The sequence below is a fragment of the Pogona vitticeps genome, chromosome 5 (assembly GCF_051106095.1).
Source record: "Pogona vitticeps strain Pit_001003342236 chromosome 5, PviZW2.1, whole genome shotgun sequence".
NCBI lineage: Eukaryota > Metazoa > Chordata > Lepidosauria > Squamata > Agamidae > Pogona > Pogona vitticeps.
In genome coordinates this window covers 115,429,722-115,451,196 of record NC_135787.1, presented here as the reverse complement: position 1 = coordinate 115,451,196, position 21,475 = coordinate 115,429,722, and the positions used below count along the sequence as shown (strand labels likewise).

Here is a 21,475-nt window from a genome sequence, read left to right as displayed (position 1 = left end):
TAGCTCATCACATTATGCACTTTACCACATGGGGTACGCAAACATCAATTTATACTTCCAAGAATTAAAAACAGAGATTTGGAATTTGTCACTTTGAAGGTCTAAGTAAAGGATGGCAACATTCTATGACTCACTCCCAATCTCTTAACTAACAGGTAAGAACAGTATCTCTGTAGCCTCATGTAGTTTCTTTATGCCTGACCTCAAACAGACACCAAACAAATATACAGAAAGCAGATCTGTACATGGGTAGACTACCATAATCATAATAACGTTAACATGCCATGATGGGTTGAGAAACTCACTGATCAATTGTTCTGAGCAATGAGATACAGTCACTAAGGGGTGTTAACAAGAATGCAAAAGGTATATGCTAAAGCAATTTTAAAAGGATGGGCAAAGTACTGTATTGTTGGAATCCACCTGGTTCATACAGCAGTTGCTCTGATTTTGACAGGAAGAGGTGAAAAACTCAATGGGCTAAAGTCTAAATTAGGGCAGACCCAAAGAAATCAATAACCTCACAAGTTCTTGTACCTTAATCAGTTTAATATGTTAGTACACAACATTTACAAGAACTTGTGGAATAATGGATAGGTGGTCTAGTAAGGTGATGATCTTATACGTAGTCACTCAGGAGCACTGTTTATACTTCTTTCTCCTCTACCAATGATTTTTCACCAAGTCTTAAAAACTTCCTGTAAGATCTGTATCTGCTACAAATCTTCCTGGGTACCATTAACTACCTTTAGCAATCACAGAAATCAACTTGCTGGACAACCACCGATCTCTACACTTGTATAAATGCCTGTGTAGTGAAGTCTTACTCCATGTATCTGAAGAACTGAAAGTCTATGAAAGTTTATACCAAGCAATGTTAGTATTTAAGATGCCAAAAGATTTTTATTTTTGCTGCGTTTAACAAGGGTACCTCCTAAAAACAATACAGACCAATAGAACTAATATTGTTATACGTTTTTCAGGCTGTATGGCCATGTTCAGAAGGTTTTTCTTCCTAACATTTTGCCAGTCTCTGTGGCTGGCATCTACAGAGGACAGGAGTTAGAACTCTGTGTTCTGGTGAAGGATAGTTGAGTATTTGTAGCTGTGGGATCAGCTTTTTGTCCTTTTTAGGAGATTGGGTGATTATGGTGATAAGCGTGTTTTTTGTTATGGGTGTTGTTGTGTTAAGGGGGGAGGAGAAGGTCTGCCACTGTGATTGACTGGTGTTGTTAGCTAGTCTTTTGTGTGCAGTGATCACCGGTCCTTGTGGCTCAGTAGAGTTCATTGACCTTTTGCAGGCTGTATTTTTCAGTGCTGGAAGCCAGGCTTTGTTGAGTTTTAGACTTTCTTTTTGGTTGTTGTTGAAGCTCTGCTGGTGCATAAATTGTACTGTTACAGTACAATTGCACTGTTGTAATACATTTTTAAAAACTGAATTTGTATTACTGGGAATACATTTTAGTGTTGTGTCTAAAAACACAATCACAAAATGACACATTCTGTATTTTGTGCGATGAAAACCCTGCATCCCATCTAGATTAGTTTGGTGTCCAACTACTGCTGGTTGTAAACGAGCTTAAGACAGTCCAACATTTCTGGATTTGTGTGGTCTAATGCCCCAGTCCTACTCATGTTTGCCAGGAGGCTGCTGATTGACTGCTGTTGGAATTATTTACCAAGCCTAATGGGAAATCCAGGTAAAAATTTATATAAACATATCCAAGCAATTTTGGTTGGTTTAGGTCCTAGTTGTTTGCCTGGCCCAGAGGCCTGAACCCTAAAACCTGTTCCATCTTTCTGACCTGCTTGATCACCTTCCCAGTTTATCTCCTTGTGCTCGAGAACACGGAGAGTATCCAAGAAACTGCCAGTTTGTTCTTGGCACATCCCAGGAACTCTTGGCATAACATTGTGCTGCAAAGCAAGGCCTTGTGGATTTGCTTTGGCCTGGGTCCAGAGCTAACTTCTGCCAGTGTGCCCAGCACCAGATGTTGCCTAAGCATTACAGAAGTGTGGGAAAGGACTGGGAGAACAAAGAAACAAAGAGGTGTATAGAAAGCCTGAAAGCGCTGCCATGTCACGTCAGTGCAGTGCAGACCTGTGATATAAAGGTTCCTCTATAACCTACAGTATTCTCTGTGGAAGGCTGCATGGAGATGAGGGTCGGCAGCATAAAACCATTCAAAGTTTCTGAGAATTTGAAATGCTAGCTCAGAACAGCTGTGGATGGAAATCAGCTGATAAGTTCTTTTCGAAGGAAATGTAGAAGAACACAGCAGGCAGCCCGAGTGAGAGCCAAGATAATAAAAATCTAAAGATGTTTTACCTATTGACTACTTTCTACAACCAAGAGCTATTTCAGCACAAAGGCTATAACAGATACTTATCTCCTGGAGAAAATGGAACTGTGACCTGTATAGCTCAAGTGTTATTTATGCTGCCATAAAACATTTGATGTGCTTTTAATTTTTCTGCCCAGCTCTTTCTCATGTACAAGATGGTGATCCACACTGCCTGATTTACAGCACTGATTTAAAATCTGATCCGCCATTTCAGTGCTGTCCGCCATCATTGCATTCAGAGACAAACTGTCAGCGGGTCCTTGGAAACAAATGAAGAACGAATTGTCTGACCAATGTAACTACCTCTACTTGATGGCCTTCAACCCATTTTACCTCTGCAGAGTTTAGACAAGCTCCTTGGCAATTACTCAGCAAGCATGCTGGGAGATTCTGCAAAGAAGAAAAGCATTTTCCCCGAACCCTGTACCTACCTATGGAGTATAACACCCCTTTCTCAACCATTGCTAGGCATAGGTCATGGCAACAACTTGACCCCATTACATCCATTACATTTAGAATATGTATAGGCTTCAAATAACCAGCTTCAAATATCAGTACTGGAAAATCATGGACTTACTGTATGTAGCATTTTCACGTTCCCATCACTCATTCAAGATTGTACACTCATAGCATGTCAATAGGCACAATGTAATTACAGAAGTTGGAGGACTGTAGTTCTATGATTCTTTGACTGCAACGCTTCTAGAAATGGCTCTTTGAGATGGCTTCTTCTTCAACGGAGAAACAGCCCTAGTGTAAAGCTGCCATTATTGTCCACCTGATATCTGGATTCATCACACTTGTTACATTTAAAACTAAACTATTCTGAATGGAGGAATATTTGAATGAACTGAGAGACTTAAATGTCCTAGTTCCAATTCCTCTCTCTCTCTCTCTTTTTCCCCCCTCAACTCCATTTTTAACAAAATTTGCTCTAGTGACTGGTCTACAGTGTTGAGCTTCAGCACCAGGGGAATTAGAAGGCAGAGCTCTAAACCTCTGACAGTCTTGGTTTACACTGGAAACGCTGACAGAGTCTTAAGCTACATAATGATGACTGTAGCCAATGGAACAAAACTGTAATAAAAGCCCACATGGCAGATGTAATGCAGCCTGATTGCTAACAGAAATGGCTCTTTGAGAAGCATGCCGAACTTCTTGCTCCCCAAATGTTGGCTGTCCTCTTACTGTGCTTGAAAGATAAGTATTGTAACATGTTGGGCCCGATGCCTAACTCTACAGCTGTAAATCTTTAGTAATAATTCCTCTGATTTCAGCAAAGTTATACAAAACGGACACACGTACAGGCATGAGCACAACACAGACTATTTATGCAGCTTAACAGCTATTGCAGGGGGAATTATTATATGCTAAAAGTTTGATTTTTGTCATCTTCATTTCTTTTTATTTCTTCAAAAGAGCACTTGGAAGGTGGACCACTACCACAGAACCAGGTCAGTAAACAAAGGGCGTAACAATCCATTAAGTTCAACATGGGGCTGCTACATTTCCTCACACCTCTCACTCCAGTACAATTGGAAGTCACTGGTGGGGCTGGGGAATCAATCTGGGCAATCATGCATAAATATTACACAGACAAATGTTGTGCAGCAGCTCCAACCAGTGCTGTCCTTGCTACAAGGCAAGGTGAGGCAACTGCCTTAGGCAGCAGATGCTGGCGAGTAGTGGTGGAAGTCTCCCAGCTATTCTTATGAACTTTCTGTTGTAGAACCCTATGGTGTATGCAGGTTTATGCCACCTAAACTGCTTGACCTGTGGTGGAGGTATAACAAAAAAATAATAACAAATGGATTATGGCACTTTGATGACAAAATTATTTATTTCAATGTAAACCTCCATGGATGACAATCCACTTCCCCAATGTACCATATTTTCTCTGTGTATAAGACACTACTTTTTCTTAAAATCATTACACTAAAAATTGAGGGGTGTCTTATACATGGAAGAAAGCAGAAGAGAGAACAAAACTGCCCATACCTTGCCTCTGTATACAGGCTTTCTTCAATCATGAGGCTTAGCTTCCTGCAGTCAGGAGACTTAGCTTCCTCCAATCACGAGCCTTATGGAACTGATGACAGCCGATGCTGAACAAACCAACTGGAACAGACCTCATTGGAGGTGGAGCCTGTAGGCTCAGATGCAACAGGGACTTGTCGTGTTCAAGCATTCTGAGCCCAGAGGCTGAATACTCAAAGCTAAGTTAAGATTTCTTAATTTGGGGTTAGAAAAGTAGAGGGTGTCTTATACACGGAGGTGTCTTATCCACAGAAAAAATATGGTAATACAAGTCCCCATCCCTCTGCCATATATTCTGGAAACTAACCATCATGTTCCATTCATCTGAAGAAACAGATTGTAATCCATGAAAGCTTGAACTGAAATAAAACTCTTATTCCTCAAGGTACCATGCTTCTTTAAATTATAATTAGTGGTGTGAGGTTGAGCTTTCATTAAAACATACTTCTGTATCCAAGTCTGTCACAGCAATTATTTTTCCAACTAATGCATATATCAAGTTGCAAGCCAAAAACTTGCTAATCTTCTTCTACAGCTGCAACTCCAAGCACCACCTCAGCCACAATACAATCTTGAAACAAACTTTGTCTTTTCAGTTGAGTTCAGTAACAGTCCAATTTGCCTACACATGATGTCATTAACTCCAATTATTGTTCTCGGGAAAACTTAATTTTTTCAGATAGAATACCAGCACAGATTACAAAGAGACAGATTAAACACACTCTTCTCTGGCTAATTGCTTGCAGGTTTTTTGCGCCACAACAGATTTGTTTAATAAACACAATCATAGTTTGGGCTGCTAAGTAATACATGAGACAGAATCTGATCCTCTTTTACAGACTTTAGATTCATTTCATCCCTCGTTTGAGCAGGATGATGACATCAGACAGAAAATGTTGGCTTCAATTTGTATTAAGCATTTTTTACTGCATTTAAGCATACTCAGCAGCAGTATACATTACAACATCTGATCAGTTTTGGAGTTGGCAGATAAGAGGAGCAGTGTTATTCCAGCTCTAAACATCCAAAACTATTTGAACCAAAGACCTGTTGTAGCTTAATGTGACTATCTGCTATCTTTCCAGCCCAATTATGAATACTTTTAGTACTATTTTATATGTTAAAATAGGTTTTGGCAATGTGGAGCTAAGCACGTTTAATCAGAAGTAAGTTTTACCTTGTTCACGAGACTTACTAGAAATAAGCACGCTTGGAATTGCAGCTGTGAGTTGCAATTATTTCCAGACAAACTGCAATTTCTATTTTCTTAGCTGCTCACATTCCAGGATACACTCCTACTTCACCATATCCATACAAACAACAGTGCTATCACTACTGGTAAAACATGTCTCTTTACCACACTGGTAAACCAAGTCTGAATTAGGGTATTGTGTATTAGTTGAGCTGGTGAAGTTTTTTCAATAAGTAAATTTCCTTTGAGGTAAAATCGGTTTTCTCAAAGTGCATTGGAATAACTCATTTGTGACATTATCTCTCTCTGTCTCTGTCTCTCTCAATATATGTATGGCTTTATTATACACGTGTTTAATTCCCTGTAGTAATTAATTCCCTAGAAGATTCTAACACCTCCTGCAGCAACTTTGGTGAGCAGTGCTCTGAACATTTGCGTTTATCAGATTAAAAAAATTATAGCTCTTGAAATGCTGTTTTCCTTTTTTAAAAAATAAAAATAAAAATGCATATGACATAATACTGAACTCTTTCTCCAGAATCTACTGTGCAAAGTCAGCTGAAAGGGAAGTATTTTTTCTTAGTCTCTGGATACTTCAGCCTGGCTGGGATAGATCAAATGACGCTGTAGATGATCTCTATGTGCTTCCAATTTCACCTTAAATTATTCCCAAGAAAGCCTCTGGAACTGATATTCCTGCCAGTAATAACCTAAGGATGCTCGTGAAACTGTTCTTCTCTTACACATTTTTGAAAGGATAGGAATATGGCTAACTGTCCGCCTTCTGAGATATTTATTACTCCTGGTGCTGCTGAAGTCAGGGTCACATGATATTTCAACAAGAAATGTTTCATCTTCATGCTGTGCAGAGAGAAAACAAATAAGCTAAAGACACCCTCTTCTGGAAAACATCCAGTACTTCAAGTTTTAATGGCTAGCTAATGTTCACTCAAAAAGCTAGTACCTGTTTTTGTAAAAGAAATGAATTGCATGTTTCCTTTTAGTATCCCTGTGATTACGACATTACGGGCCTAACAATATGATATTAATCCGTACTGCATTTCATCTTGTCTCTACAGTCTATTAAAATTTATGGCACAGCATTTTAGGAGCAGCTTGCTTAAAGCTGCACATTAAATCAAAATTTAAGAAGTTTAATAAGTTGATCCTCTAGTAGTGCAATGTTTAGTTTAAACTCAGTACTCAGGAATCTGAGAATGAATAGTTATGTTTTTAAAAAGAAAACACTATGTAGCAGCAGAATGGATGTATCTAACTTTAGAGGGAAAGAATAAGAAGCATGTTTCATTCAAAGTCCCTTCTGGAAACCATAATCACATCTAACGGGACTAATTTGTCCTTGTAAGTATTTGGCTTGTTAATAATAAATTCTCTTCCTTTTATTATAACTATACTAATGGCAAATTCTGCCTGCACTGCAGCTATTAAAGTCCCAAGGCCTCTGTCAGGAAGAATGGCTAACAAGGATAGGCATATGAAAACTTAAAAGAGAATACAAATACAATGGTGCCTCGCTTAACGGGCGCCCTGTTTAACGACGAAATTGCATAGCGATGAAGATTTTGCGATCATAAAAGCGATTGCATTGCAATGTTCCCTATGGGGAAAAATCGCTTTGCGATGATCGGTACCCTGTTTCGCTTACCGATCATCGCAAAGTGATGATTTTCTAACAGCTGATCGGCGGTTCCAAAATGGCCGCCCGCTGTGTTTTCGCGCTGATTCCTCACTTACTGGGCAGCGAAAATGGCGGCCGTATGGAGGATTTTCGCTTAAAGGTGAGTCTGAAGCCCATAGGAACGCATTGAAGGGGTTTCAATGCATTCCTATGGGCTTTTTAAAATCGCATAGCGACGAAATCGCGTTGCAGCAATTTTTGCTGCACAGATTATCGTCGCTATGCGAGGCACCACTGTATCTAAAAAGAAAGGAACAGTTTAAACAGGAACCACTAAAAAACCCTGAAGTGTTATGTTAGGAAAAGAATGAAATTTATCTTGCAGCTCCTGCAAAATTATGGCCAATGGCCAATGTCAGTCATAGTGAAACACATGCAGAAGACATCGTATTTGAGGTGGCTGTTCTAACCTCCCCTTTTTTAAAAAAATAAAGACTCTCGTTCTTTAAAGACTGATTAGTTTAATTACAGACAGGCTTTTCTGGACTGCAACCCAGTCCTTCTGATGTAAAATTTGTATTTTAAAAAATTACTTACACTTCCTTGCGACACATGAATATCAGCGTTCCCCTGAAGAGTTCCCAGGCAGATAACCTTCCCTCCTTTAGCCTTGATGTCAATTTTCTGACTCTGAAACACAATTTAAAAAGTTCAATTCCTGATTTTTCTAATAATTGTTTTTCAGTTTTAATTTAATTCTCCCAGCTGCACCATTAAAATAGCACCATAATGAATACAGTGGAACATCCCTACCTACGAACGATCCAACTTACGAACTGCTCCGTTCTATTTGCGAACGGAGCTTCAAGATACTAACAGAAAAAGGCAGGGAAAAAAGGCGGGCAATTCAACTTTCTAACTGTAGGTGGCGCCAAGGCTGCTGCTTTGTGCTGTAGCTCTTTTGGCAGTTATAAGATGTGTCACAGTTGGAGGCTTGGGAGAGCCCCCTGCTTCGGAGTGAGCCTGTGTGTGTGTGTCTGCAGGGAGGTAACCTCCTGTTTTCTCCTTTAGAAAAACTGTTCTGGGTGGGTTTTGGTATTTCTGTGCTGTGTTGTTAGTGGCTCTGCTTCGAAGTGAGTGTGTGTGTGTGTCTGCAGGGAGGGTATGTTTCTGTGCTCTGCTTCAGAGGAGTGTGTGTGTGTGTGTATCTGCAGGGCTCTGGAGTTTTTTTTTCCCTTCTTAAACCTTTTTTTGAGGTTTTTTTCTTAAAGCCTCAGCAATGGAGCACCTTCCAACTGGGCTTACTGTGCTCTTTTTATTTTTTGGTGATTTTTCTTCGGCCAGAATGGATTAATCGGTTTTCAATGCATTCCTATGGGAAATGGTGCTTCTACTTACGAACGTTTCAACTTACGGCCACATTTCCAAAACGGGTTAAGTTTATCAACAGAGGTTCCACTGTATCTGTATGGCAGGCAAAATGAAAGATTTCCACAATTCAATTTCTCATCCTCCACCCTCAGAAGCATAGGAGACTGTGGTGTTCACCCTTGTGACACCTGCATGTTTTGCCCTCACAAAGGTTCACGTCGCGTTTTCCTCTCACTGCCACCAGTGAATTATCTCAACCCACAATATGAATGACATTTGTCAGGACACTAGTCTTGTGAATACAAACAGAACTTATTTATTGAAGTGAAGCAGATTTAATAAGTTCTTCAGATAAACATTGTACACAAGCAAATCATTAACAGTTCTCTCCATACATACTTTTCTCTTGCAATATCATTACCACCTTCTCTACCTATTTTTTTAACCAGTCTTATCACTCAGTATCTGTTCCCTCTCTTTCTGACTAACCAGCCCTTATTTCTCTTTGGAACTCATCCCAATCTCTATCTGACTCCTCCTTCTCCCGCCAAACCTTCATATAGCTGCTGACTCCACCTCTCCAGCGCTCTCATAGGCTCATGCAAATCAGCTCATGACTATGAATGGCATGAGTGACGTGTGGTGATCGTCACAGAGACCTCCCACAAAAAAGACTGGCAAACTGGACACTTAAGAAACTTTTGCAGGAAACTTTTGTAGTGGAATTTCCAGAATACTCAACATCTCCAGGTAAAATTGAGAGAAATTTCTGTCTGAAACTCAGAATAGCTGCTGCCAAATAATGTAGACAACACTGACACAGATGGACTAAGAGCACAGAACAATAGGTAATTTTCCCATGCCCAAAATTACTGTGGCCATTATGCGCCACCAAGTCATTTTTGACCTATAGTGACACTAGTAGAGTTTTCAAGATACAGGAGATGTTCAAGGAGTGGCTTTCTATTATTGCTCCAACCTCCAGTGCGTTTTCAAAGCCAAGCAAGGATCTGAACCCAGCTCTCCTGGGTCTTAGTCCAATACCCTATCCTCTACACCAGGGGTCTCTAAACTATGGCCTGCAGGCCACATCCGGCCCGCCTTGCCTTTTTATCTGGCCCAGCAGGCGGGTGGGCGGGCAGGCAGACGGGCGGGTTGGAGTGAATGAGTGAGTGAGTGAGTGCATGTGTCTTCCTTTGGCCCTCAAAAATCTGTAACATATATGTTGTGGTCCTCACTCTGAAAAGTTTGGAGAAGATGCCTGCTCTACACCACACTGACTCTACATTATTGATAAACAGAAAATATCCACTCTTATTCTTCTCTACTCATGAGTTCACTGGGACTTGCATCCATATATATAAGATTTTATCCTCAGCTGGAGACCTTGTGGTAAATGACCGTTCTTTTAACAGTAGATGTTGTTTTGTGGCTGATGCTGTTGTTGTTTTTAAATAGTTTAAACTGATTTTAAATAGATTTAAACTAAATTATTTGTGTCATTTTTCTGATCATTTGTTTAATATTGTGATTTAATGGCCAAAATCCTCCTGCATAGTTGTACCAACAAAAGGGCAATGGCATAAGTCATAGTAGCAAACTGCTGCTAATTAACAAGTTCCTGCCTGGATTCCAGGTTATGTACCAACTTACCCAAGTGGCATTCAATGAGGAATCCAGGTGGAAACTCATTAATTAGTAGCAATTTCCCACAGCAAGTTAAGCGATTTCCCCTCTGCCATTGTAAGTACACACAAAGATTTTAGCTGCTGCATTTTTTTAGTTGAACCTGTTTTCAAACATGTATTGCAAGCCACTTTCAGTTCTGTATCATAGAAAGGTAGGATATTAAGTAAGTATGTAGGTGGGTGGGTAAGTAGGTTCATACACAGAGTTCATACATAGAGATAACTCACAGATAGCTGCTTTCAGTGGCAACTCTCTGCAACAGGATTGGCAACTTCCCAAGATAAGGGGGCGCACTATCCTCCCTAATAATCCACTGGGGGTTGAAACTTCATTTAGTTTTCTCACTAGTGGGTCTCACTATGGCACTCTGTGCTGAAAAAATATAGTGGGAGTGAAAGAAGGAAGCAGGAAGGGGGGAAAGAAATAGCACTGCTCCTGCTGCAAACCCACAATGTAGTGATTTAAAGTCAACCACCAAGTTGTTTGGCTGCGGTACAGTATGTGATTTTAGTAAAGAGTAAGAGAAGACTGCTGATTTTCCGCAACTCAATATTGTTGGTGGCAGCAGCTGAGCAACACGGAGGAAGCAGCACAAAAATGGCCAGGCACCTCAGTACCTGACTGAGGAAAAAAATCAGAGTTACTTCTGTAGATAGATTTTGAAGGATAGGAACATCTGCATGTCAATTTATATAAACTTCTTTTAGAATGATTTCCATGACATAAAACCCAACAGCCACTGTTTCAACCACCATGGAATGAAACTGTCATTCACTCTAACCAAATCAGTTTACTCTTGCATAGCCAGGTTAGCTTTCCATCTACTGAGTGTGCAAGGACATATTCACACTCAAAATGCACACACGATATACACACTGATGGTATGTAGCTTTTAAAAACAATAGGCTTTTAAAAGCATGAGTGACTGAATGTCTCTGAAGGTACCTTGACTGACTGCAGGACGCTCGCGCCTTTCTCTGCTTCTATTCTGCAGCGATCACATTCAATTTTCTCAACCTTCACACAGCCATTCCTCGACATCTTGATATCCAAGTCTAAAACCAATTTTAAATAGTGAAAATAAATGGAATGGTCTTCCAGGGCTGCAATTATAGAGTTTGATTTCAACCAGTCAGCAATGAAGCAGTGATAAAACAAACATTTCAAAGCATATCCTGTTCCCTCATATCAGCAAAGGAAAAGCCTGTGGCCTTCTAGATATTGTCGGATTTCAACTTCCATCATCTCTGAGCACTAATAATTGATTGGGGCTAATTGGTATTACAGGCCAATATACAGAAGGACACAGGTTCCTATTATTTCCTAAATAAACTGGCATTGTGTGCAAAAATCTGAAGGAACTACAAAGAAGTACATGTAAAGAAACGTTAGGAATGTACATGCCATAAACATTTGTAGGACACTGAATATATTTAAAATATATTTATAATAAAACATTGTTGCCACTCATATTTTTCCTATACGTATTTGTATACCACTTTTCCTCCAAGGCCTTCAGGACATCATCCATAAAGATTCCCCATATCTTTTTTTTACAAGAAACTTCTCAGGGAGATTAAGCTGATATGAAGCTTCAGCCAACAATGATAAGGACAAGCATGGTTCTAGCAGGTGCACTTTGTACTCTTCATCCAAAATGGAGAAGACTGAGGGAGTGGCAGCCAAGCCTCTCCCTTTAAGAAACAGGAGGAAGACATGCTGATTGTCCCACCACCAGCAATTCTATTTCCCAAATTCCCAACTTTTGAGGACTCCCCAAGCCAGACCCCCTGGGAAGCAGTGTCTATCAAAATCACTCATGTGGTTTTTATAAATGGCCACTGTGGCTCTCTGGCAGAAGTGGTATTTCTGTTTCCCACTGGAGAAGCTACAGGAAAGAACCAGGAAAGAGAAAGTTGCCCAGGATGCTGGACTCCCAGCTGTGGGTAAAGAAGTGTCCCAGCTGGATCTGTGGAGGAGACAGAGAACAGAGGCCTGGGTGGTTGAAGAAGAAGCAGAGAGGAAAAGGCAAGAAGACTTTAGGTGGGATGTGTGTGTATAGAGGATGGTTGTCCTGAACACAAGAGAGGGAGTAAGTCCTCCTTCTTTGGTTGGGAGTTGACTGAAACAAGAGGAGGGGGAACTTGGGAAGGAAAAGGGCTCTGCAATTGGGAAGAATGGTGAGAAGGGATGATGAGAGGAGAAATGGTCAGTCAGGGCTTTGGGAGCCAATGGATTTTGGATGATGGGGATTCAGAAAGCAGGGAGCACACAATGGATGTCTGAGCAGGGAGTGAGGCTGTAAAAGGTAAAGATCACTGAAGGTAAGTTGAGAGAAGGAGGTCTCTTGGAAAGAACATTTAACTGATTTTATTGTCATAGGGTAACAGGACTATGATTTGAACACTACTTTCCCCAGCTCTAATCTAACAATCCACCTGCTACTACACAGCATAAAGTATGCAGCCAAAGAAAAGAGACGCTGCTACCTCAATCTGAGTAGCAGTTGTCTTCAGCAGGTGAGTTTATAAAGCTGAGCCCACTAAAGGTTCAGATTTTGTCCATGCATCTCACTGAAAACCACTGAAAATGGGAACCGAGGATTCTGATGCTTGGTAGTTGGTATTAAGGACGTGCTGGCGCTGCAGGTTAAATCACAGAAGCCTCTGTGCTGCAAGGTCAGAAGACCAGCAGTCGTAAGATCGAATCCATGGGACGGAGTGAACTCCCGTCGCTTTGTCTCAGCTCCTGCCAACCTAGCAGTTCGAAAGCATGTAAATGTGAGTAGATAAATAGGTACCACCATGGTGGGAAGGTAACGGTGTTCCGTGTCTAGTCACACTGGCCACGTGACCACAGAAACTGTCTATGGACAAACACTGGCTCTACAGCTTGGGAGACGGGGATGAGCACCGCACCCTAGAGTCGGACATGACTGGACTAAATGTCAACGGGAACCTTTACCTATGCAGCTACCCTGCTGTCCGTATCACCAGATCAATGAGTTCTATCTCTTAGCACTTGACTGATCTTCCAGAGCTGCAAAAGATGGAAGTATATCCACAAATGTATTTGGCCAAACTCAAAGCGAAGTTCTAATCTGTGAAAGTACAGTACACAGAAAGAAGTCAGCTAGAGGCCTCCTCGTCATATCACCTCTTTGGACCAGCCGCAGCACATACCAAATTTCACAGGAATCTTCACATCCACAGAGGTGGCACTGTCCACGTCATCTGAGAGAATCATCACCTCCTTTAGCACCTCATCATAATGAACATGAAAACGGTCCAGACTTGAACTGTTGTTTGCCCCTCTCGCGGTAACAAACACCCTGTCTGCGTCAGGGTATTTGTGTGGGTCCAGCGGGCAAAGGGTCATGTGGCAAGGGAGCTGAACCTTCAGCAGGCCAAAAGGGCTGACCGTCAAGGACCACTCTTTGACAGATCGACTGCTCTTCAGTTTGCTTCCTTCGGGCTGAGCTGGATCGCTCCTTCCACCACTTGAGCTCCTCACGAATAAGCTGACCTGCTGCTGGCACACCTGTCCCCCACCCTTCAACAATCTATGCCCCCTCCCAGCTGCCAGCTGCCAACACCTTGGCCAGAGAGCAATCATCCTGCTCAGTCTTAGTTACACCGCCTAAAGCTGCTTCTGTGCCTTTCAATGGGCAGCCACAGGTTTGAGTGTGTGACCTCCTCGCCTTTTTCCTTTCAAAGCAGAGAGGACGCCTTTCAAGTCAGAGGCTGCGCCCGGAATACTCCTCCTTATGGCGTTCCCTGTATTAGGGATCCCCCCCCCCTATTAGCTACGCCCGTCAGTGTCATAACAAGTAGGAACTTGCAGCAGCCAAAAGCCCGGCTTCACGGCACATTCCGCCATCTGCATTTGAGCAACACCTACGCGACAAGCTCTCGACACACCCGTCGCTGCTGGGAATTGTAGTTTTCCATTCCGCACGGACCCGGAATGTAAGGCGTGTGTGAACTACAAACCCAAGAAAGCAGCGCGACAAAATAAAATTAACCAATGAGCAGCCGAGGAAGGCGGGTGTTTTTTAACGTACAGGAACGGAGCTGTGTGCTGGCCAATCAGAAGAGCGGAGGGTGGAATGAGTGCCCACGGGGGAGGGAAGGAATCCTGAAGGGAGGGTTCGTCTCCATAGGAATGGGAAACGCGGACGGGCGGTTTTGTTGCTATGCCTGCTGAGCTTCCCAGGAACCGATCAGGGGTCCCGGGAGAGAAAGAGAGAGAGAGAGAGGCGCGGCACCGGGGAAAAAGTTTAATAGCACGGGTAAGATGGATGAACTCTTGTCAGGCTGGAACACACACAGACACAGACACAGACACAGACACAGACACACACACACACACACACACACACACACACACACACACACACGAGAGGGAGAGAGAGAGAGAGAGAGAGAGACTTTAAAAGTGCCTAGTGTGGAGGAGAAACTGGAAAGAAAACATTTTAGAATTCAGTTTTAGTTTGAGAAAATAAAGTTTTAGGAATAAAACTTTATTCCGGGAATCTACAATGATAGTTCAAATTTGGTGTTGGATACTGACTTTCTAAGTGATTCCAAACAAAGAGAATGCGGTCTTCCTCAGCGTTTCTACCTGTAATATGGCCATAATAGTACAGGGGTACACAGTACAAGAGAGTCGTGTATAAACGTGGTTAATGCTTTTGGTTTCAGTCCAGTCTATACCACACGTAATGAAGATCTTTAAGATGCAGGTATACGCAGGGCCAAAATTAGGGTAGTGCAAGGGATCCAAAATTTAGAGGACGCCAGAATCTAGAGACAAGGCTGCTAGGGAGTATGAGGAACCCCCCAGTGTTGTGTTTGTGTTTTATTTTCAAAGGCGCGCTCCACAGAGACACCTTAAGCTCTCCTTCCAGCATGCCACTGTGGTGTGCCCCCAAACAAAGAAAGTTATGCTTTTAAAGAAAGACATGAAGAATCCTTTGCACTTTGACCATCCTTTGCCCTGTTAGACAGTGATAAGGACCAGTGTGGCTGTGACTTGCACCCCCTGCCTGAGAAAGAGGAAGAGATTGTGGCCGTGGCAGTACTGGCGGCAGTGGGGGGGGGAATAGCCGTATCCTGTCCTCCGAGAAAGCTGCTGACGTCTAGCAGCAGCTTGTTTCCGAAATGCCTGGTTCTTAGGCCATTGAAAACCAGGCCTTTTGGGAAGAATGCCTGTGAGAACCTCCTGTTCAGGCACTTTCACTAGTGGGAAATCCCTGTGACCTCTATGGGAAAGTTTCAAAAGTTGCAGGATCAACTGTAATGGGACGTGGTGGCGCTGCGGGCTAAACTGCAGAAGCCTTTGTGTCCTGCAGGTTCAGAAGACCAGCAGTCGTAAGATCGAATCCACGCGACGGAGTGAGCTCCCGTCGCTTTGTCCCAGCTCCTTGCCAACCTAGCAGTTCGAAAGCACGTAAATGCGAATAGATAAAAAAGGACAACCTTGGTGGGAAGGTAAACAGCGTTCTGTGTATAGCCGTGCTGGCCATGTGACAATGGAAACTGTCTTCGGACCAACGCTGGCTCTACAGTTTGAAAACGGGGATGAGCACCGCCCCCTAGAGTCGGACACGACTGGACAAAAATTGTCAAGGGAAACCTTTACCTTTACCTTGCAGGATCAAACTAAGCATCAAGGGGTATGAAAGTTTTGCTCGAGTTATGTTTTCTTGAAGGAAATGGGATTTTTAAAGACAAGTGTGTCTCAGCTGTCAGACTTGTAAAATAGGCTGTCTGGTGAGCAATCAGAAAAGAAATTTCCTGAAATGTAAAATATGTTAAGTAAGAAAAAGTACAGCCTATGACAACACCTGATGTCTGTCAATGCCTGAGAACACATTGCTAAGTGAGTCATCTCTTTCATTGATTCCCAAGCTGCTGGAGGAATATACTCCTAGAGAACTGTGAAGAAATTCCAAAAACTGGGAGATTTTCATAATAATTTTTGATCAACATATTTTTTTAAAAAAAATCTAATTTCATATCAAAAATTAATTTAAACTATTTTACTAGTTATTTCAAATTTTAAATTATGAATGAGTTGTTACAAGTGGGCTAGATGGTACTAAAGGACAAAGGGAAGCATGAGGGTGTCTCAACAATCAAACAGAAGGCCTTGTGCTGAAAAAAGTTGGAACCACTGGTCTAGTTTGAGACACAGTTAAATAAACATTCTGTGCCATTTTGGAGGTAATGCATGTTTTTGCCATCAGATGGCAGTATTGACCCGTCCCTTTCACTGCAAGTGCGTCTTTCAGAGTTTCATTTACACAGGTGAACTTTTAAAGTTCGCCGCTCAGAGACCATTAGTAATGGTGCGGCTAAAAAATCTTGTAAATAAAATAAAATTAAATAAATAAATAAATAAATAAATAAATAAATAAATATTAATGGAAAATGCACAACTTCACCACCTATATCTAAAGCATGGTTACGGAAATGTACATGCTGAATGTGATAGAAAAATGTGGTGTCTTCTGACTAGTTCTGTAAAGACATTTTGTCTGTTATGTGGGGACTTCATATCCTGGCAAGTCGTGGTGTAATTGGACAATGAAGAAGGCCATATTGACTCCAAAAAGCATAGCTTCCCTTGCCTACTTCTTTGTTTGTTGGTTACTTTTATCTTCTGTACTTCCTCTAGTGAATTCATGGTGGCTTATATTGTTCTGCTCCTTCTCATTTTATCTTCAGAACAACCTATGGAGTAGGTCAGGCTGAGGAAATGTGACTGGTCCAGTATCACCCACTGAGATTCATGGCAGGGGAGAAAGTGGAGTTCAGGTCTCCCATTTGCTATGCCACTGAATAGTAGAAGTATTCTTTGCTTTACATCGCAGAGTACTGTACATAGCCTCTTCTCTCTTAATTCCATCATTGCCTAATTCAGAGCCAGCCTGTTCTATCATTGGGGATATCTTCAACTTTCTGTCTGTCTGTCTGTCTTTAACATCAGTATAGAAAAAGACGCACCAATTAAGTTCATATGGTCAAGTTTGTTAACCACTGAACCTGTTACAAAGATAATAGAATGAAAAGAAAAATAGCAATACAGAACTTAATAACATGCAGCTTGAAACGTTACTTTTAATTCAGGAAGCTTTGTTATGCCTTTAGCTTAAGATCTTGTTTCTCAAAAACTCCACTGGCACTCACTGCTTGTATGGGGTGTTCAAACAGGAAATAATGGTATCTCATATTATAAAGAAAGGGTTAACCTTTCTTTCTTTCTTTCTTCCCTTCTATTTCTGTTTGCTGAACTTTTGCATTGTCCAAGATCCTCACATGCTGTGTTGCTGAGCCAAATATTTCCCATCTTGTAACTGTCTTTTTGGCTCCTTTTTCATAAGCATAGAACTTTGCTTTTCTCCTTGATGAATGTCATTCTGTTGTTTTCAGCCCAGTGCTCAAGCCTGTTGAGATCTTTTTGAATTTTGTTTCTGTCTTCCAAAGCATTAGCTATTGCACCTAATTTTCTGTCATCTGCAAATTTAATAAGCATTTCCTGCGCTTCCTAGCTCTTGAGTAACCATGTATGCATGTTTTCAAAGGTATCTCAGTTTTCTTTGAACCATTAACTACTTTGTTAATGTACAGTGGTGCCTCGCATTACGACGTTAATTCGTTCCAGCGGAATCGCTGTAGAAAACATTGTAATGCGAAATTAAAAAGCCCATAGAAACACATTAAAACCCGATTAATGCATTCCTAGGGGCTTGAAACTCACCGTCCAGCGAAGATCCTCTATAGCGCGGCCATTTTCACTGCCTGCAATCGCAAAACCTTCAACGTAAAGCGATTTCATCGTAAAACGGAGCGCTCATAATGCGAGGCACCACTGTAGTTGCATCCTATTTCTGTGTTCTCATTAAGCATGATTTAGCTGCTGCCCAGAGATGTCACAGCATCTTCCTGGCTTTCCCTTATGGTGCACCTCCGGGCACTGTCCAGTCTTGCAGACGTAATAAGAGACAGCAACAGAGAAATGGTGTGCCTCTGTTAGCTGTTGTAACTGAACAGAAACTCTCATGTTCATGTATTCGCGAAGGCTTTCACAGCCGGGATCTAATGGTTGTGGGTTTTTCGGGCTCTTTGGCCGTGTTCTGAAGGTTGTTCTTCCTAACGTTTCTCTCCTCCTTATCACAACAATAAACCCAAAACAAGACACACTAATTGTCCATCTCCTGAAAAGGACAAAAGCCTATCTCACAGCCATAAATACTCCACTCCCAAGCAAACTACACCAGAGCACAGAGTGCTGTCCTCTGAAGATGCCGGCCACAGAGACTGGCGAAATGTTAGGAAGAACAACCTTCAGAACACGGCCAAAGAGCCTGAAGAACTCTTGTGTTCATGCTTTATATACCAAGGAAGACTAGCCATGGAGGCCAAGCAAGAGCAGCCAGGGAGAGATGAAGCATCTTTGGCTTCATGCTGGAGCCAAAATGCTGGCTCCAGCATGAAGGCAAAGATGTCTGGATAAACTCCAACCAAGCAAAGCTTTTCTTGCATAAGCTCACATTGCTAGTCATTCTTGCACAATTATTTTGTATGCATTTTAAAGTTAAAAGCATTGCTGCCATAAATAGCTGCTTATCTACGGTACATATAAAAGTTTGCCCTCCTCTTTCTTTTCATGTCTAAAAAACGTGGAGGCATGTTTCTAATTCAAGCTGCAGTTTCTGAAAAAAGAACATCTTTATTTAATTTACCCTGCAGTGTTTGGAGTGTAACATTCTTTTGCTTTTAGTGTAACAGTGATGGTGTATTAAATATTTAGAGAAACCAGAGGTGTTTCTACTTTCTTTGACAGTCATTTTATAAAAGACCAATCACAAAGGGTTTGTGGGGAATCTGAAAAACTGAGTAATGAATATAACTTTTATTGGTATTCAGACCGTTTCAAATACACTTTACACAATATACAAAAATCCAAAGACTCTCAGCCCATGAGTGAAAGGAAGGATTTCAGCCACCAAATTATATATATATAATTACATCAGTCAAATCCTCGTTCTCAAATAGACGTCCAATTATGTCTCTGACACACATTCCTTTTCTTGCTCTTTCTTCATAAGGGAAACAGTGAAAAGGACGACCCTCTATGCCATGTATAAGCTAGATCTATTCAACAGAAGGTCCCGTTTCCTTTCATTACTCCATGTTCTCATGCTCTTAAGAACAGGTGCTAGGTAACGTTCTGTAATGCTGTCATATAGCTGACAATGCAACAGATAATGTGCAAAATCTTCAACTTTGTTCCACCTGGCCAGTCTGTTTTCAACAGGGATATCCAAAAATCGACCCTGTGGCATTATTGTATCAATTTGTTTGAAGCGGAAATGAGTAAAGGCACACACGCAGGTCCCTTTTCAAATATCTATAAAAGACAGATATTTTTCTTTCTGGAAATGAGCTTTGGACCTCAGCAGCCATTTCATAGATGTCATTGAAACCAAATCTGCTAAATCTACATGAGTTCTAATAGCTAAAATTCTTTGTTTAAAAACATTTTTTATATTACAATCAAATGTGTTAACCGTTTCAACACCAAAACTTAATTTTATGAATGATTTAAAAAGATGTAAAAAACGAGTTTGTAATCATTTGTTCATCTAAACATGCCTTAAGAAGCCTGGTATCATTCATTTGCATTAACTAAATCTAGTAATTTAATATCTTAAGGCAAGAGTTACTGATGATATTCCAAATTCGGCTCTGACTGCCTGAGTTGGGGAAGTACTTGACACACCGAGGATTGATTCATAACCATTTGTGTTATTTCAATTTTCTTATTTTTAGCAAATCCCCACATTTCTGTGCTGAAAGTTAACATAGGCAACACGTTTGCCTTATATACCTTCATAATTGGTTGTAAAGAGCTGGGATATTTGTGGTTCATTAGCTTATACAAAGTATGCACACAGGCAATTATTTCATTGCATTTCTCTTTAACTGAAGATTCCAAGATGCGGAAGAAGAGAAAGCTGGTCCCAAATAATTTTATAATCCTACTTGTTCAATTTCTTTGGAATCTAGAAACCATTTGTGTTGTTTCCTTTTGCCATTTCGATTTACTGATATTGATCACCAGATTGTTTTCTTGGGAATAGGCACAAAACTTTCTCAACATTCTCTGCAGACCTACCTGTGTGGTTGAAAGTAATATCATGTCATCAGCGTACAGAAGCATATTAACTAGCCTGTTCAAGACTTTAGGCATATGAAGTTCAGGGCTGTGCATGGCTGGGACTACATCATTTGTATAAAAGTTAAAAAGAAAAGGAGCCAAAATACAGCCCTGTTGTACTCCTTTAGTGGTGGGAATCTCATGTGTTAAGGCATGATTAACACCTGTTCTCACTTACAGTGGTGCCTCGCATAACGAGCGCACCGTTTAACGATGAATCTGCATTGCGATGCGGATTTCCCCATCGCTAATGCGAGGGCATGCTCGCATTGCGATGGGGGAACAGCTGTTCGGTGGTTCTAAAATGGCCGCGGACACCCAAAATGGCCACCGGAACACCAAAAATGGCCAACGGTACACTCAAAATGGCCACCAGGGACACCCAAAATGGCCGCCGGAACACAAAAATGGCCACCGGGACACCCAAAATGGCTGCCGGAACATGGGGAAACATCGGAGAACGGTGAGTTTTGGGCCCATTTTGAACTTCGTTTAATGCGTTCCAATGGGTTTCCCCGTTCTGCTTAATGATGTTTCCCCATAGCGAAGGTTAATCCGGAACGGATTGTTACATACAGCACTGATGTTACCTGTCTGTCATGGGTTTGGAGGGAAAGTTCCATCCTATGGGGAGTGGAAGGCGGGACATCAGGAGGAGGGGCTGTACTGTATAAATATGTGATGCCTGTGTGGTGAGAGAGACACTGTGAGAGACACTGGGTTGTGACGAAGCAGCAGCTGGGAAGAAGAAGCTGTTGTGGGAGTCTGTGTGTCAGACAGGGTACTTCTGTGTGTCAGAGTACCAACCTGATAGGTTCAGGTGTCTGTTGGTTAGCCAGAACTGATAGGTTCAGGGTCTGTGCTCCAAGTTAAGGGTTCTGGGTGAACCAAACTGTATGCTTGTATGAGTGAGAATAAGCCACGTTACTTTATTTTATTCACCTGATTGTTTATTTACCCTGTGTGTGTATTTAA

General features: G+C 41.5%; 2 protein-coding genes across 3 annotated transcripts in view; one reads left to right on the top strand and one right to left on the bottom strand.

Moving 5' to 3' along the window:
* Positions 1 to 14,178, bottom strand: part of FAM185A (family with sequence similarity 185 member A) — a 43,361-nt gene extending 29,183 nt beyond the window's left edge. The window contains exons 1-3 of the mRNA XM_020790029.3: positions 13,456 to 14,178; positions 11,219 to 11,328; positions 7,811 to 7,903 (exon numbers count right to left, since the gene is read on the bottom strand). Of these exons, the coding sequence (XP_020645688.3) occupies positions 7,811 to 7,903; positions 11,219 to 11,328; positions 13,456 to 13,888 (636 nt within the window). The 5' untranslated portion in view covers positions 13,889 to 14,178. The remainder of the gene's footprint in view (positions 1 to 7,810; positions 7,904 to 11,218; positions 11,329 to 13,455) is intronic.
* Positions 14,179 to 14,403: 225 nt separating this feature from the next.
* CCDC146 (coiled-coil domain containing 146) overlaps positions 14,404 to 21,475 on the top strand; it is a 112,626-nt gene continuing 105,554 nt past the window's right edge. The window contains exon 1 of one of the 2 annotated variants that reach the window (XM_073000703.2): positions 14,404 to 14,564. The gene's annotated coding sequence lies outside the window, so the exon portion shown is untranslated. The remainder of the gene's footprint in view (positions 14,565 to 21,475) is intronic. The other variant, XM_078394329.1, reaches the window with a different exon arrangement.